The sequence below is a fragment of the Lissotriton vulgaris genome, chromosome 2_1 (genome assembly GCF_964263255.1).
Source record: "Lissotriton vulgaris chromosome 2_1, aLisVul1.2, whole genome shotgun sequence".
In the NCBI taxonomy this organism is placed as follows: domain Eukaryota; kingdom Metazoa; phylum Chordata; class Amphibia; order Caudata; family Salamandridae; genus Lissotriton; species Lissotriton vulgaris.
The window spans coordinates 2,102,666,836-2,102,692,772 of NC_141687.1; the positions used below are offsets into that span (position 1 = coordinate 2,102,666,836).

Genomic DNA, 25,937 nt, shown 5'->3' on the forward strand with positions numbered 1-25,937 from the left:
ACTTTGGAAGTGTCTTTTGTGGCCCCTAAATACTTTTGTAGGTAGGAGGGTTGTAGACTTGGTGAGGTTTATTGTGAACCCCAAGATGTGGAGCAGCGGAATTGTTTGGTAAGTTTGGTGAATTCACTGGCTGTGTGACTTGGCATTTATGAGCCAGTCTTCCAGGTATGGAAACACATGAACCTGTTGTCTCCGCAAGTGTGCGGTTACTACTGCAAGACACTTTGGGAAGACCCTGGGTGCTGTGGTTACTCCGACTGGGAGAACCTTGAATTGCTAGTGTTGGCCGTCCGCTGTAAACCTTAGATACTTCCTGTGCGCAAGGTGTATAGGAATATGGAAGTAGGCGTCCTTGAGATCTAAAGTGGCAAGGAAGTCCCCTTGTTGCAGGAGTGGAAGGATTTGTTGAAGAGTGATCATGTGAAAGAGATCTGACTGTATGTAGAAATTGAGAGGTCTGAGGCTCAGTATTGGTCTGAGAGTACAGTCCTTTTTGGGAATTAGAATACAGGGAGAAGACGCTTGTCCCTTGATGCTGTAGGGGAGCTGGTTCTATTGCATGCTTTTGAAGCAGTGAGAGAACTTCCTTTTTGAGGAGCGGTAGATGTTCCGTGGACATGGGACTCAGTTTGGGGGTAGTTGCGGTAGTTCCAGGCAGTAACTATACTGGATAATATTTCTTACCCACTTGTCTGTAGTGAGGGAGTTCCAGACAGGTAGAAACTGTGAGAGTCTTCCTCCGACTGGAGTGCAATGGTCTGGAGGGAGCGGAGGGATGTCATTGTTTGGTAGTGGGGGAGGTACGATTGTTGTTACCTCAGCCTCTTCCTTTGTTATTATTTCCCCTGTACCCACCTCTGAAATATCCCTTGCTGGGGGATGTTTGTGTAGGGCTTTTGTGGGAGGAGGAAGCAGCGTCTGCGCTGATGTGTTTGGATGCGCCCCTATAAAAGGAGCGACGAAAGGAGCCTTGTGTTTATGGAGACTGTAATGCTCCCATAGATTTTGCAGTGTCCGTGTTTTTTTTTTCTTTCTAAAACTGTGTCAACAGTTGGGTGTTCTTGGTCAAACGGCTGATTCAAGATGGTAGTTTGCACTTCTTGTTTAAAACCAGAAATGCGCAATCATGCATGTCTGCGTGGTACGACACTGGTGTTGACAGATCTAGATGCGGTGTCTGCTGCATCGAGGACACATTTAATGGATTCATTTGTAATTTTAGCTTGCCCTCCCTGGGCCAGATCATGGGCTTTGGCATTGTATTGGTCCGGCAAATGCTGAATTAGGTCCTCAAGCTCATTGTAGTGAGCACCATCATACCTGGCAAGCAGTGCTTGTGCAGTAGCTATTCTCGAGTGATTAGCTGCTTAGCAGGCAACTCGTTTATCTGAAGCGTCTAGTAGTTTAGACTCTTTGTCTGGAGGTGGAGCATCACCAGAGGTTTGAGAATTGGCACGTTTCCTTGCATTGGACACTATCAAAGAATTTAGAGGGAGTTATCCTTTAATGTATGTGGGATAATTCGAGGAGGGTTTATATTTTTTATCAATGTAAGGATTGAGTATTCTGGCCCTGACAGGGTCCTTGAAGATGTCAAGGACGTGTTCAATGTCACCTTTGAGAATGAGCAATGTATGTATGGTACTTTGTGACTGGGCAAAAGTATCTACCAGAAAGACTTCCTCCATGGGGTCTGAATGCATTTGTATGCCATGATATTGGGCAGCCCTATCAATAAGCTGACTAAACCTAATTTGTCATCTGGGGGAGATGGCCGTGTTAGGTATGCCTCTGGATCAGGAAGGTCTTGAGGATCTGCAGGATCATTGTAATCTGCCCATGTGTCCTGTGTTATAGCAGTGTCATCTTCAGGGTCATCTAAAGGGTCATTATGTCCACCCCGTCCCCTATGTCATCATCATCCTGAGGTGGGGGTGAATGTGGAGAGAGTCTAGGAGAGTGTAAGGGAGACTTTTCAGGAGACAAAGGCTTAGTAGGAACAACAGGAGAAGAGGGTTGGAGGGGTGAATTTGCTAAGTCTCCTTTCTTCACTGGCACCTCAGGAGAGTGTGAGGTGTCAAATGTCCTCTTGTTTGTGGGGAGACTGACTTTGCCTGTTTTAGGGTCCACATGCGTTGTCTTTTTTTCGGCTCAATAGGATCTGGTTGAAACAGTTCTTCCTGGTTGGCGTCTCCTTTCGGTGCCGATTTTTTTGGTTCCGAACTTGTTTTTGATTTCTGCTTCGGCTTCGATGTCGAGTCGGTAATCTTTTTCGGATCTGAAGGTTTTTGGGTTTTGTTCAGATCCGAAGCCTTCTGGTCTTTCGATGCCGAAGAGCTCGATGCTGAGGCCTTTTTGGAGGTAATGGGAGTAGGATGTATTCCCGATTTTGGTACCGATATGCGGCTTGCTCGTTCACGAGCCGCCGGAAGGCTTTTCCTTCGTCTTTGGAGCCAGGCTTGGAGGTGGGGCTTCTGAAGTTTTCTTTCGGTCGCGACTAAGGCCTTCAGGCGAAGTCTTGACCGGAGCCTTCTTTTTCTCGGGTAGGGTAGGGGCAGGGGCAGTTGTACTCACTCGTTGACCTGGAGTGATGTGATCATCGGAGTCATAATCATCAGCTTCGGATACGATGTCGAGCTCCCCCGAATCCTTTGCCTCTGGAATGTCGGGGCCTTCATCAAAGATGTCTTCTGGCACCGGTGCAGCCTGTTGCGCCATAACTTGTCGTCCAGCCCGGCGAACACGGATAGTCTTTTTGGAACGAAAGGAGGCGCAAGCTTGGCAATCTTTTTCCTTGTGTTCTGGCGAGAGACAAAGGTTGCAGACCTTGTGGTCATCGCTGCGTGGAAACTTACCTCCACGCCGGGTTAATTTTTTAAATGGAGTCCTTTCCATTAGCTGTAGGCCCGAATGGCATCGATGGGCCCAGCGGCCTGCTTCGATGACCGGAATCGAGTATTTTTGAGTATTTTTGAGTTAGCGCGTGGTAGGGCACGCAAACAAAAACTATACCATTGAGTAGTGATGGTTTGCGCGTCAAAAAATGTTTGGGAACACGGTACCGAACCGGAGCGCCGAAGTTACATCTGAACCCGATGGGCGGAGGGGAACAATCGGAGGATGGAGTCTATGCCCATGCGCACTACCGTCCAAGGAAGGAGTCGCCTATCTCGAGACTACAAAGATTTCTTCCAAGTTAAAACAACAAACTGCAATTATCAGAGCCCAACACCAGATGGCGATCTATGCAAAAGTATGAATTTTGCAGCTCATATGCCTCGAACACTACTTTCCTCCTGCGATAGTTGGATAAATCCAAAATAAAGTCTCCTGTAAGGGTCTATTTCCGTGTGTAACTTATAATTCTAATACCTTTAGTTTAATTGAATTCATAATTTGTTTCTTCAACGACGGCCTAGGTGGTATGTATACATTTATAACCATCCAAATGGCCAGGGCATGCAAGAAACATCCAATTTTCAATTTGAATGCAAGCATATTTAGTTTTGTTACAACAAAAGTGTGCTTAATAGAGACATAGATGGCCAAATCTCCCTTTGGCTGGCCTTTCATTTGTGCTTTACCAGCAGGCATATGACAGTGGCAGGGCGGATGTGGTGATTCTGGTGCTCAGTGAAAAAATCCAAAAACATTTCTTATATGCCTGAGACGGATCTCAGTAATCAAACAAGCAACTTCTGGTTGGCATTGGATTCTGAACTGGTTGGATAGTATGTGATTAGGGAGTAGCCAGACTCGAACTGGGATTGTAGTACAATTTCTCAAATTTAGAGCAAACAATGGGTGCTACGACAACTATGTGAGTCTGTTTTTTGACTACTTGAGTAAACCCAAGGTTGCCAAATTATTACGCAATACTGTGGCTTGTAGGTTAGCTTATTTGGCATCATTACCTTATAATCACACATCACAATAAACTTCCTAGAGGAACTGCATGAGAAGGGTTACAGAGTCAATACGTGGAGATGGTAAGAAATGATTGCATCCCAGTTGTGATACATCATTGACATGATAACAGGTAAGTGTAGAGATACATGTGGTAGGGTGTTTCAAAAAAGTAGTCTGCAGCATCTTTGGTTTTCACCCTGGGAATATCAGTTCTGTAGTAAAACGGTGAATCTCAACTGCTCTGCGAAAGTCTCTTTATTTTTATATTATTGCGTAGTTTTTTAAGTAGATCTGATCAAGTTAATAGGAGCAGGGATGAAGAAATATGTCTCAATATATCAAACCATTTGTCTTCTAATATATCTCTGATTTATTAGGTTTTCAAGCTAAGTGGGCAATAATCTGATTAATCATGGGAAGCCTGGCATGTGGTCTAGTTTGGCATTTACTGATAGGTGGATTAGGAGCTAATCTATGTGTTTATCATATTACTTTGGGGGTTGCATCAAATGTTTGTGATACTGAATCTATCAGTTACTTACACGCCTGCTTCAGAGATATTCACAGGCTGTTTTCAACAATTTCCGTTTTTTGTTGGATGTCTGGCATTTGATTTTATAACACATAATGCTAAGAATGATTGGGCTAGAGAATCTTTCACTGGGCCTAGGTGAGACAGGATATTGTTTAGACTGATCATTTGAAGTAGTGAGTTGGCATGTGATTTGTGCGAATCAAATATAATACCTGCTTTGTAAGTTGTAATTAGGCGGGGGTGAAGCTAGCCACAAAGAGAGATAGCCGCAACATAAGCGAGCTCCTCTCAGACGCCTTAAATATCCTGCAATATCCTGCATAACGGAATCTCAATGATGTAAGAAATAGTGAGATCTGAATCTACTGTGGCACAAGGTACTTATGTGAACCGGGAAATTACGCTCTGCAATACTCTATAGCCTGTAACGCAGCACGGGGCACCCGAGGCCTGGCCTGGAGAAATCGAAGCCAAGGCAGCCGACTGCCGTAAGACAAGTGACCGGGACGCAGAGCACGCAGATCGGCCGCGACGCGAGGCCCTGGTCGGTACGGTCGGTACACCACACTTAGAGGGCCCGGCAGCAGCGTAATGTATGCAGCTGAACAGAGGAGAATTGCTGCGGATTGAGCCGTGGCGACGGTGTTGGCTGCTGATGAAGTGGGAAGGCACCATCTTGAGCGAATGTACGGTGAGGAAACACCGCAAAGATATCAGACGAGCCTGCAACTAGTATGGCGATCGGAACACCACATATTGTTGCTGGGCAGGTCTAATAGCAGAGGAAACGTTGCAAGGCAGAGGGAAGGCGACGCGTGACTCAAATTGGACAGTCTCTGTGAGGGGGAAACATCGTGCAAGGAGCCGGTGGTAGATTTTGAAGTGCACCTAGGCCACAATAAGGAGCAGCAACAGGGGCACTGCATATCGTGGAGCATAGCCGGAGAGCCTGGAATTGGTGTATGGCCCCACGCTCCACTCCAAATATCATCTTCGTCACTGGTTAACGGCCTGGTCTTTTTGCACGCACAAGGGGTGTAAGCCTGACTCTGCAGGCATCAGTTAGGACCCGAAATCTTCAGAGCGCCCTCGGCTGCCCCTGTACTCACAGACATTACACATCCCGTCTAAGGATAAATGAAAGAAAGCACAGCGGGGCAACTGTCGCACCTACACTCAGCTGAAATACAGAGTCGACCTACAGAGCCCAGAACGGAGGGTGGCGCTGGGACAACCATAGCTGACCCTGAAACTACAAGTTGCACTGCAGAGGAGGAGATGTGTCACACAAAAGGGTGCCCGGTGAACTCACAAAGTATTAACCTGTGAGCAAGAAGATTCACTGCGCTTGAAGCCTGGCCACACCAGCTGCTCGCCCAGGTTCGGTTATCTGCTCGCAACGTGTATAACATATCATTAAGGAGGTGCACTAATGCTACTGTAGCTTCTGAAATAACTTCACTACGCAACTGCTTGGAACCATTTTCTTTTGAAGTGCCTGGCGAAGGGGAAAAGCACAAATGGGAACTATGGGCAAGACGGACAGGAATCAGTCAAAAATCACCTTTGAACAGGCAAAAAACAACTAGATCAAGGAGTGGAAGACCTACCATTTGCGCAAACGGCAACAAGTGCAACGGGAGGGGTCACAAATGATGATGTACAGGCCATTTTCAACACGATTCAAGCAGCACAAACAAAGTTTGATGGTAAAATAGACCCTCTGACGTACCGAGTTGACCAGATGTCCGAACGCTTGGACAAGCACACGGAAACACTTGATATGGCTGAGCACCGAATATCCTTGGCGGAAGACACTCAGGAGCAGATGGACAAGAAGCAGGGGAAAATATATAAACATCTGGCGGCCTTAGCAGCGAAAGCAGAAGATTTGGAAGCGTGGTCCCGCAGTAACAATATCCGCCTGACGGGGTGTATCGGAAACTACGAATAAGGGACCTATGGAGCGATATGTCGAGCAACTGCTCATCTCGATGCTGGGGCGTGAGATGTTCTCCAAAATATTCATAGTCGAGAGAGAGCGCATAGATCCTTTGCACCAAAACCACCAGCTGGCTCGAGACCATGGCCAATCATAGCACGGATATTATATTACAGGGACTGTGATGCAGCACTTCGGAAAGCTAAAGAGTTGGGGAAATTAAACCATGAAGGCATGGATATCTCCCTATATCCCGACTTCGCAGTATCTGTTCAAGAAGCAAGGAAGAAGTTTGGCCCGGCAAAATAAAAACGGAGGGATTTAAATATACAATATGCCATGCTATACCCTCCAGACTCAAGATCACGGACGATGGGAAGTCAAAGATTTACAATGAACCCCAGGATGTGATGAAGTTCCTCCAACAGAAAGGACAACAATGCTTGCCGGAGGAAATCTCCAAGAGGGGATCTGGAAGAACAATCTACTACATCAGACGTTGAATAACCACAAATTGCATGTGTCAGTAGTCACCCCTTCAAGAATGCAGATCACTAACTGATTTGCATAGCCCAGAACTAACAGGGGGAGGAGGTTGCTGCGCAAAACAGGAGTATCCAGTTCCTGCCATATAAATAGTCACATGAACGCAACTGTTGTTTAAAGTATAGATCACTATTTTCTGGTCATGATGACGGAGCTCCCATCGTTTGAGCCTGGTCGCGGAACACAAACGCTATGTGAAAACAGATAAGTCAGACGTTTGCACTAGGAAGTACCCTACTAAAGCAATGTCAAGTAAACGCATGATAGTTCATTTTTTGTTTTTAGCTTTCTTATGGCTCACCATTAACATTGGCAAATGTCTTAATGGTAATGATTCGCAGGTACGATGTGTCATGTTGAGTTTCTTGGTATACAAGTTGACAGGGTGTCGGCCCATGTGGGATAGTCCACAGGAAATGGGATGGCAGCGCTCGCCCTTCTGTGTGCACCACACCAGTTTATTCTTTGTTTTTTTGGGTTTTTTTTTAGGGAGGGAGGGGAAGTTTGGGCATTATGGTAAACCGATTTGGGATTGGCTCCGCCGCATGGGCCGGGGCGGAGTGGGGAAGGGGATGGGAAGGTAGAAAATGTCTGGTCAACAATGGGAAATTGTACATAAACATTTTTAACTACACTTGGAATTTGCAGTGGAGACGGTATCATTATGTAGAGGAAGATGAATATGGCTGAGTTAACTCGAATACCCGAAAACTAATGTTCACAAGAAACACATCTTACATCCATAACAGAAACACGGGTGGGCTCAAGATGGGCGACATACTGCATGGTATTCTCATACACTACTTATGCTAGAGGTGTACTACTGTTAATTAGGCGCAGCACCCCATTTCATCCTATTCACACTATTAAAGAAGATCAAGGCCGTTATGCTATAGTGCAGGGGAATTTTGGAGGTACAATACTGACAATAGTCGCATCCTGTGGTCCAAACATTGACGATCCCAGTTTCTATGCAGACATATGCTCTACCGAGTACGACAATAATATGGGGTGGAGATTTCAATACATGCCTGGACCCAGCCCCGGATAGGTCAACTGGAAACAAACGGTATGGTAAACAAGCGGCCAAAGTACTAAAAGAAAGCATGGAAACGAGGGGGATGACTGACATATGGAGGTTGAGACAGAGGACGCAAGGAGGGAACATGCACATCAATGACACGCAATACATGGTCAAGGATAGACTATTGGTTGCTCACACAAGGCGCATGTACGTGGACAAAGATGATTGAACACCTACCTAAGACGCTATCAGACCACTCACCTGTTTGCCTCTCACAAGAGGTCCCTACATACATACCTAGGCAATTTACATGGAGAAATGGAGGATGCAGGGGCGCGCCCTGGTGGACCAAGTGTTTCGCAGCGAACTACAACAAGCCACAGGGGACTATTTTGACTTCAATTCAGGATCAGTGGATAGCGCAGGGTCACTATGGGAGGCATTTAAAGTTACAATTAGGGGCCATTGCATTAGCAAACATGCTAGGATTTTGAAGGACATCCAGCAACAATTAAAAGTGATAATCTCACTTTATTGGTGACAATCAGGGAGCGGATGGACGATTACCAGAAATATGCCGCAGATGAGATAAAATATAAATCACTCAGATATACAGTGCAAAATTACGGAGAGGGCGGTAGACTGGGGCAAGCCTTGACCAGAAAAATTAGGCCGGCACCCACAGCGTCCTACATAACACAGATAATAGATGAGGAAAATAACAAGCCCTATTATACCTCATCTATTTTAGACTGTTTCAAAGACTATTATTTCCAATTCTATGAAATAAGAACAAACGCCACCCCAATAGAAGTTAACCAATATTTACAAGATGTAGCTCTTGCATGGTTGTCGGACACTCACCGGAAATGTTTATGCCATCATATAACTAAAGATGAGATTACAGACGCAATAAACTCCTTACTAAAAAAACAAAGGTCCTGGCCTGGACGGGATCCCCGGAGAGTTCGACAAAGCATATCAGGAATTGTTGATACCACACTTGGCCGACATGTGCGGCGAGGCATATGAAGAGGGTAGACTTCCTGCCTCGTTAAGAGAAGCACTCCTAGTGGAGCTCCCCAAACCTGACTAGGACTTAACTAAATGTGATTCTTACCGTCCGTTATCGTTAATCAATATTGATGTTAATATCCTAGCGAAGGTTATTGCAACCAGGATACAGCTCTTGCAGGGGAAGCCAGCATTGCCTGATCAAGCTTGATTTGTACCAACTAGATCCACCACCCAAAACATACAGTTGATGTATGGTATTGGTGAGACAGTAGACCATATGATACTTGCGCTGTCTTACGGGTGAGCGGAGGAAAGATGTAATATTTCAACTTGTGTCTAGATATGTATTAAATTGTATTTGTATGCTGTGAGTTTTAGGAATCTTGGGGGCTGTCGGAGGTTCGAGATGTGATGTTATGTACACTAGCCTCCCTATGCACGAAAACACAGATATATATTGATGTATACATGTAATGTAAATTTGCACCGCAAACAGCTGCTTATACTGAAAAATGTGCTTTGTTGATGTTGACTGGAAACAACAAACAAATTTAAAAAAATAATGTAATTAAGCGAAGGCCAAATTACCAAGATGTTGTTGTTCTTGCTTGGAGCTCTAAAAAGCAATTATCAAACAGATTAACTGAAAAGGTCCCTAGCTGTAGATATTTACCATCTGTATTCAACTTAACCCACTCCCCCACCTCCCCAAAGTTTTCCATCTGGCTATTATTGACAGGATGTTGGTAAATATCATCACACAGGCTTGACAATTGGATAAGGAAAATAAGAGGTGAGTCATGTTACTGCTCTATTGCAGTAACACTGGTTGACTACAAATCTAAAAGTGATAGTGTATTTTTGGACAGAATGGTTGGTTAGGCCACGATAATGTTCACTATGACTTTATTGATGGCAAGCATATCAGACTACTGTCCTGTAGGACCATAAATCCTTAGGAGCCGTTTATATTTTACTTATTTTACTTACCACAGTAGACACAAGTTCATTTTCAAGGCCTTAGTAGCATTAAAACCTGTGTTAAAGAGGAAATAGTTCTCAAACACACATGATGATGAGTCCCCACATGGCCTGTTATTTTATGTCAAACTTACCAGACCTATTGAGGCCAGTACCAATTTCCATATGAGGTTATCTCCCTCTAAAATGTCAGGGCCCTGGCTCTCGAATGAGTCGGTGAAGAATATCGCTACTAAATCAATGTAACTAAGTTTAATTCCTCTGCAAGAGGTGCAGGCAGCAAGGTTTCATTGTGCGTCAAAGGCACATAGTCCAGCACTGTGGGATGTGGAAGGAATGTAACAATGCTATGGGAAACCTTGATTTAGCAAACTGTTTATATCCATGAAAGAGAAAGGAGAGCCCTGTTGAGGTTAAAATCAGCATGTTCTGAACGTTTGGAAAAGCCTTTATATAAGGTGCTGATATCAAAATGTTTTCCAGGTTTGAGGATCACATTGTAAAATTGTTCTGGATACAAATTTTACAGAGTACAGAATCCGTTAAATGAGGTGGTAAGTTGAATGACTAGACCATGCCTTGAGTTAGTATCAAAATGTTCTTCTTGTGAGTGAAATGCCTTAACACAATGTTTGTCCTTGCATAGATGCTTAATAAAATAAATAGTAAATCAGCACCTAGACAAAACCTAGATTAGTACAAAAAGGACGCTTTCTTCGCTATCTACCATATAGCATCTACTATTAAGGAGTGGCTAATTTAATTTAAAGTGAGGCATGAATAAGTTCCTATACTGCCGCTATTGGCAGCAATTGTCATCTTCCGCTACTGCGAGGCAGGCAAGACAAAACATTGCCTGGAGAGTGGGGATAGATAACAAGCAAGAACCGAAGGTCTAAGTACACAAGAGAACACATTTATGAAGTTTTATACTTTTTATTACAAAGAAATAATATATTACTTTAAAAAGGCAGAAAAGTTCAATTATTAAAAATAAGTAGGAAAAAATAAAAGGCACATAAGGGATGTGACATGTATACAACTGTCTATTAAACAGTCATCATTTTACACATATTAATGAACAGCTTGATCTACTGGCTTTTTTATACCCATTATATAAAATTAGATTTTTTTTAGGGACTCAAAGTATGTGGGAAAGAGATGAACATCGCAAAATTAAGGTTATTCAATTATATTCCCAAAAACCTTTTATACCCATTTCATTTTGCTTTACCTTCTGGGATGAAGAACAAAATCTTTAAATGTGTAGGGTCTCTCCATTCTTGGGTGTTCTGTCTGAAAAGAAACATTTGTTTCAGGACACATCTTCAACATCAAACGTGTTTTTATGCAATCAAAATGCTTTGTCTCAGTAATAACACAGTCTAAACTTGTAATATAATGCACTTTAAGAAAACAGAATAAAAATAAGGATTAGGTAAGTAGGTACTGTACGAATTCGTTTGGAGTGAAAGGTTAAATGAATTCCAAACAACAAGTTTAAAAAAATTAGAAAAATAGCAAACATATCTCAAACCTCAATATTAAAATCATTAACAAAAAATTAAACATGGGCTTTGAGTCATTCGATATCTACCCAGGATATGCATAGTCAAAAGCTTAAAGGTCTAATTATAGTCACAACCCTAATACCTTTTAGCCATAATAGTTGACTGGGAGGTATTCAGTCATTTGAGGAAAATATAAAATAAATAATGCCGGCCTGATAAAACCTATGACACAATTCCTTTGCCACAAAAATATATTGATTTCATTGATAAGGTATACCAGGAGGATTTGGGGATTTCTTAAAATAAATAGAATTGTAAGCCACTTTTTATTAGAAGTCCAAAAGAAAAAGTTGCAGTAGTCTTTTAAAAAAAAATTGTATTTCTACCATGACCCGCTGGAGCAGAAGAGGACAACACCACAGGGAACAAGAAGAGAAAAGCTAGGCAAAGGTAAGAAGGAAACAGGGTGGAAACTGAGGATGGAACTGGGGTGGTGAAATTGAAACGTTTTGGAGAAAAAAACTATAATGGGGGGCACAGGGAGGGGGAGTTTGAAGGGATCCAGAGGATTTAAAGGCAGTTTAAACCCCCTTTTAAAAAGAGGTTTACAAAAAAGAATCCAAGGAGGAGCTGTGGGTAGGTAGAGGTTGTGGGGTCAGGGCCGGATCTAGGGCAGTGCAACTGGTGCCACCCCACCGGGTGCTGACTCTTCCAGGGGGCGCTGTATTTGGAAGTATTTTATGGTTTCGAAAGCACCTGCTGCTGCATTGCTGGCCTCCGCAAGTTTCACACAAAAATTAAAATGTCAGAACAACACGGTGATTAACCCTTTCGATGCTGATGACGAGCTCAGATCGTCATGATGCACGGTTGAGCTGTGCTGATGACGAGCTGAGCTCGTCATGAATAAAGTAAAATATGAATTTCCAGCACAGGACGGGAAAACTGCTAGCAGCCAAGGTGTTAATGTTCTTCCTGGACAGAGGAGTTTTGTCAAGTGGAAGTTTTAACTCATTTTATGGTAGCACAAAGAGTTAATGTGCCTGCTACAAAGAATGTGTACCATGCAGATCACAAAGTGCATATAGTTTAAATAGGTCAGTGCTTTTGTCAGAGAGATTCTTTTGCTACTAGCAGTGTAGGTGTTAAAATCCTAAATGGAACAGTGAGCTAATAACTGTCATCAAAGAGCTGCATGCAAACGGCAAGGTATAGATTAGAGCATTCTGATGCTTTCGTCTGTCTTTCATTATTCTAATGTTTTAAAAAGGGATCATTTCGGTAAAAAAAACTCCTTATTATTAAATGTAACCCCCAACCATGGGGTTATGTTTTAAATTCTGAGTCTGTGCTTCTCCTGGCCAAACCCTCTTAAACTATACTGCCTACCAGTATGGATGACATGTGACACACCTTGTAGTCTTCTGGCTTATGTATCATTTCCTATACACTGATTTACTCACATATGATTGATTGTCTCTGTGTAATGTGTGTGATGTAAAGTGCTTTGACACCCTACACTGATATAGGTGTCTAACTGGCTGGTTAGGTGCTGATAGACGGTCTGTCTTAGCTCTTGTGCGTTCTTCCACATACCCGCATTTTAAAATTCAATATTGCACCAGGGAACCTTTTGTTCTCCTTTTAATGATCTTATTTGTTGTGCTCTCCTTTAAATGTGTTGATTTCTACTGTACCGCATCGCACTTGTACTCCTAAGATGGTGCTGCCCTAACTCCGTGCTCTGTTCCACTCCTGAGTCACGCGGGGCTCGCCAGACAGGGCAACACTCTTGCCGCCTCTCTCATTGCTTTCGCTGCTTCAAAAAGGACCCGTTGCAAGCGCGCAGCCGTGAGTAACTGGCTGGTTATGTGCTGATAGACTGTCTGTCTTGGTTCTCGCGCACTCTTCCACATACCCGCATTTTAAAATTCAATATTGCACAAGGGAACCTTTTGTTCTCCTTTTAATGATCTTATTTGTTGTGCTCTCCTTTAAATGTGTTGATTTTGTACTGTACCGCATCGCACTTGTACTCCTAAGATGGCGCTGCCCTAACTCCGTGCTCTGTTCAACTCCAGAGTCACGCGGGGCTCGCCAGACAGGGCGACACTCTTGCCGCCTCTCTTGTTGCTTTCACTGCTTCAAATAGCGACTCGATGCAAGCGCGCGCACAGCGGTCGCACCTATGGCGCGCCAGAGGCTGCGCCCGTCCGCGCCCAGCGGCTAGCAACTATGCTCCAACTGTTACAAATACTCCCAATTTATTTACTTATGCTGCTAAAGACCTTTTGCTACTTAGAGGAAATGTTTCCGCTTCCTGAATGCAATATTTTACAACGTACTTTTAAATGTCCTAATTGTGACTTTGTGTTGGGTCATAGGCACACTAAATTGGTAACTGCCGCATCAATAGGAATGGACATTTCTACACACAACTTCCTTTCCAAAGGCAGGAAAGCACCTATATTTTTGAAGTATCAACTGCCGGTCCCTTCCTAAGAACAAAGCACACATATTTGATCTTTTGAATACAGAGAAACCCGATGCTTTGTTTCTTACTGAAACCTGGCTCCATGCCAGCTCAGGCCCAGATGTTGCCAGCGCCCTTCCTCCTGGCTATGTCATTTCTAGAAGTGACAGAGAAACCAGGAAAGGAGGTGGGATTGCGGTAATTTTTAAAGCTTTATACTCCTGCAAACTTGAGCCTCAGCCCTTCCCAGATTATGAAGCAGCCCTGTTTAAACTTGCTGTTTCTCCTCAAATGACCCTATCTGGCATGCGTCCTCCCGGTAACCCCAAGAAATGGCTGTCCGCCTTCCCTGACTTAGTAGCCCCTTTTGTAATGAAGGCTGCCATTTTACTATTTTGGGGGACTTGAACTTTCAGTTAGAGGACCCCCAGAACAATGGGAGCACTACTCTTTTAGCCGATCTCGAAGCCCTTAATCTGCTGATACAAAATCAGGGGCCCACTCATCAGGCGGGTCACCTGTTGGATCCAATCTTGTCCAACCTTTTGTTCGACTGCAGTTTACCCGCTCTTCCTCTAGGGTGGTCTGATCATTATGCTATTCAATTTCAATTAGCCACCTCTGGGGATACTGCGCCAGCCCTCAGGGATGACTTAGTCAGTCAGAGTCCTTGGAACAAGCTAGATATAGATTCCCTTAAAAGTCTTCTAATGGCGAATCCTTCGGACACCAATCTACCTCTTCGATCTTTAAATCTTGTGGCGTCTAACTGTTTAGCTAGGTCCCTTAACTCCTGCCTGCCTTTGGTACCGAAACGCAGTTTCACTCATCACCCTCCCGCCCCATGGTTCAATAATGATCTAAAGATCATGAAATCCAAGTGCAAGCACTTAGAAAGAAGATGGCGTAAGACCTAGGCCCACAGTTGTAATTCCGATTACAAGGCCACCACCTGGCCTGTAAGGTGGCGAAAGCCTCCTTTGTTTCAAACACCATCATTAACTCACTGAACCGTCCGAGGGCTTTATTTTCCATGGTTGAGAAGCTGGAAGAACCTAACACCTCATCTGTGCCACCCGCCCTCGACGAGACTCAATGCAATAATATTGCAAATTATTTCATCACAAAGGTCGAGATACAGCTCATTAATGACCTCCACTCCCGTTAACAATGAGAGTCTCCTGTCTGATACGATCTGCGAGAGCCACCATTCCCCAACAGCTAAGATCTCTATATGGTCTCTTCTTGATGACAGATCTTTTTTTGACTGTCTAGCTAGGGTAAAATCAGGCTCTCCTCTAGACCCCAAACTTGTTAACATCCTGCAATGGGGCCCGCTGCAGCTATATTGGATGTCACAGGTGTCCCAACATGGGGAATCGGACAGTGATAGCCAGGAAGGAGGTGTCTAAATAGGACACTGTCTTGAGGGTAGGGACTGGCACAGCCAGAGGGATGGCTCCGCTACACTGACACTGTTAACACCCCTTAGCGGCATTCTCGTTGGAAGATATTGCAAACGATGTATGGCCCGAGCAGATGTATGATGCGGAAAGTATTGTGCTACTGGCTGCCTCGTTACCTTAAATGCATTATAGAATGGGTGCTATGTTGTGCATTATAACTTATGGACAGTACTGAGGTGCAATATTAGGCCATCAATGTCGTGCCCGTTGGGAAGCACTACCAGAATTAACAGTAGATAAAGGAATTGTAATGTGTATGTATGTGATCGATCTGTACGGAATGTAATGTACCTGATTGTTAAATAAAGGTTTTTTAAAAAAAACATCCTGCAACAGCTTTCGCCAGATGCCCTCTGGAGTTCTTAAAGAACTTCTAAACTCTTCTTTAGGAGAGTCTTGCTTTCCTCTGGATTAGAAGAGTGCTATGGTTGTTCCCTTGTTAAAAAAGCCCAGAGCCCATCCCACGATTCTGTCAAATTTTCGCCCAATTTCACTATTACCTGTGCTCTCTACAATTTTGGAAAAACACGTGAATTGTCTGCTCACAGCTCACGTGGAAAGCTCAGGCTTTTTACATCCTTCCCAATCAGGATTTAGAACTCATTTTTCTACAGAGACCACTTTGTTGGGGGCTACTGAAAAATTGCGCTCCTGCCTTGACTGGGGGGAAGACTACGGCGCTCATTCTAGTCAACTTGAGCGCTGCATTCGATACAGTGTCACATACCATCCTCTTAAAGTCTCTCCAGTCGGCAGGAGTTGAAGGCCCCGCTCTAACTTGGTTGGCCTCCTTTCTCAGCGATCGTACGTTTCAGGTCTTTTCTTCCAAATCCTCATTTACTATCCGTCATCTGCGTACGGAGTTCCCCAGGGGTCCACTTTGAGCCCTTTGCTCTTCAACATCTATGCGAGATCCCTGGCGACTATTGTGGAGGATGCAGGTCTATCCCTTTATTCGTATGCCGATGACACTTAAATTATCTTTTCTTTCTCATCCCCTAAGGAAGCTTCTATAGTGGAGAAGTGTGGCTCAGGGGTTAGAGGCGGCAGACCTGGAGCTTGAGTTCGGTCCGGGACCAGGGTTCAATTCCCCGCCTCGGCGGGTCTTGGGCTCAAAAATTCCGCGGACTCGTTAATTCTCGCTCCGGTGCCTTCTCAGCTCACGGGTTCACACTCTGCGACTCTGGGCAATAGCTTGCTTAATCTCCACAACGGCCCCTCGCGGCGGGATGCCTGGCTTTCACCTTGTGGATACCCTTCCAGGGCTATCTCACAGGGGAATACCAGGACGGGTTCCCTATGCAAGCGCCGAGATGCCCCAGGGTAATCGCGCGCTATATAAGACTTCATACTTTACTTTACTTTACTTACTATATCTTCCCTTCAGCTTGGTCTACGGCGGGTGTCGGAGTGGATGTGTTCTAATCTGTAGAAATTAAACAGAGACAAGACCAAGGTTGGTATTTTAGGCAAACACAAGCATTGGCCCCAGGAAATGGGTCCTCTTCCCCAACCTGTTACCCAAGTTCGCAATCTTGGGTTTATCATTGATAACAATCTCTCAATGCGGCAACAGGCGGTTAGCGTTGCCGCCACCTGTTTTACCATCTCATGGTGATTGCGGAAGATCATCTGGATGCTCCCTGACTCCACTAAAAGAACGGTAGTCCAGGCACTTGACACCTCTCGCCTGGACTACGGTAACATTCTTTACTTGGGCGGAAGTCAGGAGGTACTGAAGAAGCTTAAGGTGGTCCAGAATTCCGCAGCCCGCCTCCTATGTCACGTCCCAAGGAAAATATCCATCTCTCCTTTCCTTCAGGACCTGCACTGGCTCCGCATTGACAACCGTATCAAATTTAAGGCCCTGTGCTACATCTTTAAAATCAAACAAGGAACCGCTCTGGTCTAACTTCAGGAGCTTATTCATCCATATGTCCCTTTCCGGTCTTTACGTTCATCCACTCAAGGTGATTATGTAACACCCAGTTTTAAAATAACCAGAATGGGTGGCCGCTCCTTCTCATGTCTCGGGCCCAGACTATGGAATTTCCTCCCTAGTTCTATGAAACACGAATCTTCTTACCCCAAGTTTCACCGAGATCTTAAGACCTGGCTTTTCTCTCAGTGATTAGCTCTCCGTTTACTCAGTCTGCAGTAGTGGACATCCCTGCGCCGGGAAACCCTGTCAAGGGTAGCTGTGCGCATTATAAATTTAATTTAATAATAATAATATTAGGTGGCACTGTATAACCAATTAAATACATCTGAGAGAGAGGTTATGGAGACTTGAGGGGGCACTGTTCAAGGGTAGCAGCTGCGGTCCATGCACATAACAGCGGTGAGACAGAGTGGGGAAGATTCTGATGTACAATGCCGAGGGAAACATAATTATTTATTTAATTTTCCCTCTGCATCGTCCGTCGGAATCACCCTCCACCCGGCCCCATCGCTGTTACCTGCACGGACCGCGGCAGAAGGGTAGTACTGAGGTAGTGTGTGGGGCGCCAACAAACATTGTCGCACAGGGTGCCGCCAGCGCTAAAGCCGGCCCTGAGTGGGGTTAAGAGGATGAACTCCCATCGAATAATAATGTTGTAGAAAAACCGACCTGAAGAAAATATTTCAAGAAGGGGTTTTACCGGGTACGTTAAGTCAACCCGGTGAAAGTAATTCTAGGTGAAAAATTTGCCATAAGCGATTCGACTGAAAAGATTAGTCAGAACCAGTTCCTTCGGATAGGATGTTTGTGGTAGTTAGAGGGAACAGGGTCAGAAGATCATAGGCTTCTAATCAAAAGTTTTTACCTAGTTTACAGAATGTTCTGGCACTGGAGGACAAACTACTAGACAAGACAGAATTAGAATCCTTCACGTTCCCATGCTTAAGGAGAAAAAAGATCCCTTCTTTGCTGCTACAAAATCTTGAAATGAACGAGGTCCACAAAGACATTCATTCTTTCTTTACGGTTGTTTGTTTGTCTTATACACCTACAGTGTACCCAGTCAGTAACACTTTTTTTTAAATCGGATAACGCAGGACCATTTTGACATGTTTTGAAAACAGCTGCCCCATGTTTCAGATAAGCACATGTAGCAGGACATCTCAAGCAAAGGAAGAGACAGGCAGTCCGACAAACTACTGGTCTAAACATGTTACAAAGAGGTAGCGTGTTACAGTATCTCTACTTTTAACTATATACATATAGTGTTTTCAAACCACAAACATCTTTAGTATTTAGTGACTGTAAAAAGTACAATTGTTATTCATTATGTGTGGGCAGCCATCGTTCAGTTGGCCCGTGTTGTAATGTGAAGAACAGTGTGCGCCAAGAAATACAATTTAAACTATTGAATACTACAGAAACAACAAAAGTAACGACGGGCCTATTGTTCTGGCTTACCATCTAGTAAGGATTATTTTAGTTTTAAGCAGGAGCTGGATTTTAATGTCACTGTTATTTCTACCTTTTTTGTCATCAACCCCTTCGGCAGTAGTGGGTAGTAATTAAATCCAAAACTTTCTATTCCAGCAACATCGCTTCCAGGTCTGCCATGGGTTCCTCATGAATACAGAATTGGTCACACTATATATTTTTTAAACCTTAATAGAAATACTACCCTTGAACGCTGTGTTTTCGCTCACTGTGTAAGATAATTTTCCTTACAAAGGATTAAGAAGACATGTGTGAATTTAAAGAAAATTGTCAACAACAGAGAGTATTCGACAACTAGCCATAATTACCAAGCGAAAAACATGAGCGAGAACTATTTTCTCTCAACCAAATCAAATCCCGACAGGGGAATAACTAGGGCTCGAAAAATCATAAACAATGCACTACACCTGCTGGTCTAGTAACCTACAAAATCTCCTTGACCTAACTGAAATGCGCTTGACCTCTGACTCTGAAAGATGAGCAAATGTGACAAAGTTAACAAGATTTAAAAGCTTTTTTATTGCTCATTTACTTTGTGAGCAATAAAGATGCCTTTAAATCTTGCTATCTTGTCACATTTCCTCTGCTTTCAGAGGCAGAGGTCAAGTGTCAGTTTGTATTCCTACTCGCCAGAAAAGACGAGTAGGACCTAAAAATAGCTGGTCCTGAATTTATCTAACTCGCAAATGCAAGTGGTCGTTTGAATTTTTCGAGCCCTGAATAAAATTTTTCATACTGTGAAATAACAGCATAATTTGGCTCAGGCCCTCTGACTTCGTCCAGGTCAATTAACTTGGAGCATAAAGTTAATAACAATGGGTAGAAGGGTAAACGCTTTCCCCTGAGGTCACCTAACTACACCCAAGGCAATAACTATCTTGAAATACATATTTAGGTCTAGATGTTGACAGAATATGTGGGAAAATCAATTGCAGATTGGTATGGGCAATTGCGAATGTGGAAATTTGCTAGAATATTTAGCACCGACTAGCAAAAGCACCAAACGGCCTCAGACACAAAAGACCAAATAATAAGACCAAATAATGTAAGCCATGTAAAATCCATTACACGTTACATCTATGTTAAGATAAAATAATGTATGTAAGACATGTAAAGCATATCAGGTATTAAAATAAAACAACTAAGCAAAATAATGACAAGCTTCACTTAGTGTGAATAACTGCCATTGTCAAAATAGAAGATTTACCCAAAGCATTCTACGTCCTGCAGAGTTACCCATTCCCAATCCCTTCCTCCTTTTTCAGGCAGATCACTACCCTTTAAGAGCTTTCCTGTGGCAGAATAGGGTAGCGAGGGGCTCAATGGCCAAATACTGTTTAAGATACTCTTTGGAGAAGGGCTAAGTAGTATAGGCTTTATTTCCTAGTATTGGGTAGCACACCCTACAGTGATAAATGGTTGCCTATATGGTGCCAGATAAGACCAAATGTACAAAACTGAACGGTGGGAATGGGGAAACAGTCCTCAACACTTTCGAATGGAACCTACTGCCCTAGTGACTAGAGATGGAGAGACACACTGAAACAATTGGTATGGCAACTTGACCAAAGCAGACCCACTATGGGCAGCAGTATCAAAAAAAAGGAGAGGTAGAGGGATATGCTAGGTCCACCTTCCTGTTCTTGTTATAGACATACAAAATCCGAAATCACGGATAAAGAACTTAGCTGTAGAAATAGATTTTCAACAGTGTGAGGAAGAAAATCTGTGATTGAAAGGAAGAATGTCTCTTGAGTCCCCTCACTCACCAGGGTTTCCCCACGGTGACATGCTTTATCATAACGGCCATCCCAACCCGCTGCGGGTTGAGGCGTGCTACGACTTGCGAAATTACGTAGGAGCACTGTAGTGAGGAACTATGTGTGCTGCAGTGGTGTATGTGGAGTGGGGTGACTTAAAAATATCTAACTAGTGGGCAAAATAACTTTATTCTTGCTCCTAGTTGATATACTAAAAACGGGTTGCCTGGTTTCAATGAGTCAGGGGTCCCTAGTAGAGGTCAACATGTTTCGAGCTTCCCCAAAGCTCTTCTTCAGGACGACACAGGGTCCAGCCCTGTGTGTACCACTCCAAAGTGCAGTGAAAAAAGTGACTCACAAATGCTATCTAATAAGCATAAGGTAAAGAATACATCCGACACTTAATATTGTATGACACTTAATAGCAGCACGGTCACTCCCCCACGCTCTCGATCCCACGTTGTGCAGAGCTGCTGCTGAACACCTCTGGTATCGTGATCTCTGCATGACTAAATTTAACTGCATCTTTGCGGAGCACTGCTGACTATTACATTGTATTTGTGAGCATTGTAGCGCGATAGTTAAAAAAGCATTACCGCACCTTTAACTGGCATTTCTCGCCGCTCGCTCTGCTGTATATTGCAGCGCGACATTTAAACAGGCTTTCTCTATTTTGCTGGGACTTTGATTACGTTCCCGGGGCCTTCATACATTTGCTGCCCCTGCCTCGCATTGCCTTTGACCCTCCATTTTGTAGACTTGTTGTTCCCTGGCTCGCCCCTCCTCACGCTACCGCCTCCCAGCTGCTGCCCCTCCCACGCTCCGCCCCCTCCTCTCTCCATTTATGGCCAATGCCCCCACGCGCAGCGTCCACGCGCTACGGCCGCGCCGAAGGTGCGCCAAAGGTAAGCCCGTCTACGCCCGTCCGCGCCTGGACCGCGCCCAGCGCCAGAGCCCCTGGTCCTCGTAATGCCCACCCCTCCCGCATTACTTATGATGCCACCACCCTCCTAGCCCTTAACCCCGGCCGCTCCCCCAACTGCGTCCAAGCCGCCCCTGGACACACCCATGGACCCTTTTCCTGCAACTCCTGCAAGTTCGACGGCACCAAGAACAACTCCTCATCTACGAACACACACCAGATATCCGACCCCAACCACCTACAATGCATCCTGCTCAACACCCGCTCGGTCCACAGGCACGCCATCGACCTCTGGAATCTACTAGACACCATCTCTCCGGACGTCGCCTTCCTTACAGAAACATGGATGAACGCCACATCAGCCCCAGACATCACCATTGCCATCCCGGAAGGCTATAAGATCATTCGCAAGGACCGCACCGGCCACACAGGAGGAGGCATCGCTATCGTCCATAAGAAATCCATCCGCATCTCAACCAGCTCAGACGTCAATCTCGCCAACACTGAACACCTTCACTTCCAGATCCACACCGACCCCAAGACCACACTCAGAGGCACCCTCCTTTACAGGCCACCAGGACCCCGCGCACAATTTAGCGAGGACATCACGGACTTCATCACTCCACACGCGCTCCCCTCCGAGGATTACATACTTTTGGGAGACCTCAACTTTCACCTTGAAAAGAACAACAACCGCAACACCACCACCCTTTTGGACAACCTCGACAACCTCGGACTTAAACAACTTGTCACTACCCCCACCCACATCGCAGGTCACACACTCGACCCTATCTTAACCTCGAGCAAACATGTCTCCTTCAGCCACACTACAGCTCTCCTTTGGACTGACCACAGCTGCGTTCACTTTACCTACAACAAGCCCACATCCAACAACCACCCCCAACCCACTCTGCAAAGAAACTGGAACAAAATCACCATCGACCAGATCTCCTCATCGCTTCTTCAAAACCCCCCAGCCCATTCCTCAAACCCAGACCAAGCAGCCACCAACCTCACCCATTGGTTATCTAACAGCGCCGACATCCTAGCACCACTGAAAAAACGACAAATCCAAATAGGCAGCAAGAAGGCCTCCTGGTTCAACGATGACCTTAAGAAATCCAAGAAACTCTGCCGCTCCCTTGAGAAGGCCTGGAAAAAAGACCCAACCACCAGCACCAAGGACGCCTTCAAAAACGCCACCCGCATACACCACCAACTGATCCGGAATGCCAAGAAAGCCGCTTTCAAGGACCGACTAGATAACAACGCCCACAACAGCAAGGAATTATTCAACATCGTCAAGGAATTTACCAACCCCTCAGCCAACTCCAACGACATCACCCCCTCTCAAGCCCTCTGCGACTCCCTAGCCTCATTCTTCCACAACAAAATTGCAGACATCCACAACAGCTTCGACAACCGACCCAAAGACCAACCCACCCAACCCCCTGCAGGACCCCCACACCCCCTGAACATCCTCAATGACTGGAAGCCAATCTTCACTGAGGACACCATCCGTCTGATGAACTCTATCCACTCAGGATCCCCCACAGACCCATGCCCTCACCACATCTTTAACAAAGCAGACTCCATTATAGCACCGCACCTCCAAGACGTCATCAACTGCTCCCTCAACTCCGCAACCTTCCCGGAAAGCTGGAAACATGCCGAACTCAGCGCCCTCCTGAAGAAACCCACAGCTGACCCCACCGAACTCAAAAACTACCGCCCTATCTCACTCCTTCCATTCCCGGCCAAAGTCATCGAAAAAGCGGTCAACAACCAGCTCGCCGCATTCCTCGAAACCAACAAATCCCTCGACTCCTCACAATCCGGCTTCCGAGCCAAGCACAGCACTGAAACCGCCCTTATCGCAGCAACAGACGACATTCGAACTCTACTGGACAATGGAGACACAGTCGCCCTCATCCTCCTCGACCTCTCCGCAGCCTTCGACACGGTCTGTCATAGCACCCTTTTACAACGCCTCAGAAACGTCGGAATCCAAGGTAAAGCACTGGAATGGATCACCTCGTTCCTCACCGGAAGAACCCAGAGAGTCCGCCTTCCACCATTCAAGTCAGAGGCCACTGAAGTCATCTGCGGCGTACCACAAGGATCTTCACTCAGCCCCACCGTCTTCAACGTGTACATGAGCCCCCTCGCGGTCATCGCACGCCAACACAACCTCAACATCATCTCCTACGCCGACGACACTCAACTGATCCTATCACTCACCAGAGACCCTAACACTGCCAAAACCAACCTGCATGAAGGAATGAAAGAAGTAGCCGAATGGATGAAGCACAGCCGTCTGAAACTGAACTCAGACAAAACAGAAGTCCTCATCCTAGGCACCTCCCCCTCCGCCTGGGATGACTCTTGGTGGCCAGAGGCCCTCGGAAAAGCACCCATCCCGACGGACCACGCACGGAACCTGGGCGTCATCCTGGATTCCTCACCCTCGATGAACAGACAAGTCAACGCCGTTTCTTCATCTTGCTTCAACATTCTTCGCATGCTCAAAAAAACATTTCGCTGGATCCCCACCGAAACTAGAAAAACAGTCACCCACGCTCTGGTCACGAGCCGACTGGACTACGGAAACACCCTCTACACCGGTACCTCCGCTAAACTCCAGAAAAAACTCCAACGCATCCAGAACGCTTCAGCCAGGCTCATATTAGACATCCAGCGTAAAGAACACATCTCTGGTCACCTGAAAAACCTCCACTGGCTCCCCGTCAATAAGAGGATTACTTTCCGGCTCCTAACCCACGCACACAAAGCACTCTACGAAATCGGACCCGAATGCCTCAACACACGTCTGTCCTTCTACACCCCCTCCCGCCAGCTACGATCCTCCAACCAAGCCCTTGCCACTGTACCTCGCATCAACAAAACCACCATGGGAGGTAGAGCCTTCTCCTACCTGGCAGCTAAAACCTGGAACTCACTTCCCACTCACCTTCGCCTTACTCAGAACCACCTAGCATTCAGAAAGCAACTTAAAACGTGGATATTTGACAAGTCATTCCCCACCCTTCTTCAAGCGCCTTGAGACCCTCTGGGTATGTAGCGCGCTATATAAATTTATTGACTTGACTTGACTGACATGATGTATCTGAAATAAAGGAAAACGACATTGTTAAGGATAAACATCCCACCCTTAATAGGGTAGGCAATTAAATCACTGCAATTCAATGACGCTCCTCATGGTGTGTGCCTAGCTGCAAAAGTCGTGTCCTGCGCCGTGCTAGACTGAAAGGAAAAACATATCTGAAACGCTGTTCGCCTATAACCCCAAATAGAATGAAAGGTGCTGTGATTCAGTGCGCCGTGCGGGTATCATGTTTAAAAAGTCGATCCTTGTGATAGTGCCATAACATCCAAAGGATAATACAAACAATAACATATAACATACTTTTTAAAAGGAAGAACTTTGCTTCATGGTCAAAGGAGGGGGCGAGAGAGGGTTCCAACTGGAACTCTAAAACGGAAAGAAAAGGATGGTTAAAATTCAGTTTTTAGTGGTATCCTCCCGGGTGACAGACCGGGCAGTACTGCGATCGAAAAACCCCAGTTTGCCCGAGTCTATCTCTGTTGCTGCAAAGGAACGGACTCACTTGGTAAATACTCCTCTCCGACGGTGTACCTGGTATGTTCTCTCGAGACCGCATATTAGGGCGTCTCTGCCGGGAGCCGGTATTTGAGAAAGTGTTTCCGCCCAGTCATGATACTGAAGACTGGAGCGGTAACATTCACAAAATGTCTGCCTCGATCTATGCAAATGGAGTGTCCCTGTTGGAGGGGTAATGGCTTACGTGTTTAGTGTCTAAACTAACTTACACGAAAAACATAACAAAACTTACAGTGAATTCATGGTGTTGGGATTAAAAAACGAAGTGGCGTTAACAATATTTGCAATACTGACTGTATACTTTTGATTGCACAGGCGGTGGAGAGTGTTTTTTGCTGAGAGAGCGCTGTGTAGTTAGACTCGCTCTCACGAGGGAAAAAGAACAATACCTACAGTGAAGGATTATACAAAGGCAGTCATGTATGCATAATAGACAAAGGTTGGGCAAGTGTAGTGATGATATAGAAACCTGCCCGCTAGATATAAGGGGTGTCAACTGAATGAATTCTCATGGTAACTTCATGTATTACGTTTAGTCGATTTTAACAGTACCCACAGTGAAGGATTATATAGAGAGGTAGACACGTATACATAGTCGGCAAGGGCTGGGCAAGTTTAATGGTGATACAGAAAAAGCGTTTTTCTGTATCACCCCCCGGGGTGCCAACTGTACGAATTCTCATCATAAACTAAGTTCATGGATGACGTTTGGTTAAGGAAGCAGACTGATGATGATCAGACCTGTAAACCATGATGTAAACCCTGGGGTGAG

The 25,937-nt window shown here is 45.1% G+C and overlaps 1 protein-coding gene across 3 annotated transcripts in view; it reads right to left on the reverse strand.

The window, feature by feature from the left end:
• The window catches only part of NEDD4 (NEDD4 E3 ubiquitin protein ligase), a 1,992,497-nt gene that overhangs the window by 1,402,568 nt on the left and 563,992 nt on the right, over window positions 1-25,937 (reverse strand). For all 3 annotated transcript variants that reach the window (XM_086958341.1, XM_086958342.1, XM_086958340.1), the window contains one exon: window positions 11,189-11,250. In XM_086958341.1, coding sequence (XP_086814467.1) covers window positions 11,189-11,250 — 62 coding nt within the window. The remainder of the gene's footprint in view (window positions 1-11,188; window positions 11,251-25,937) is intronic.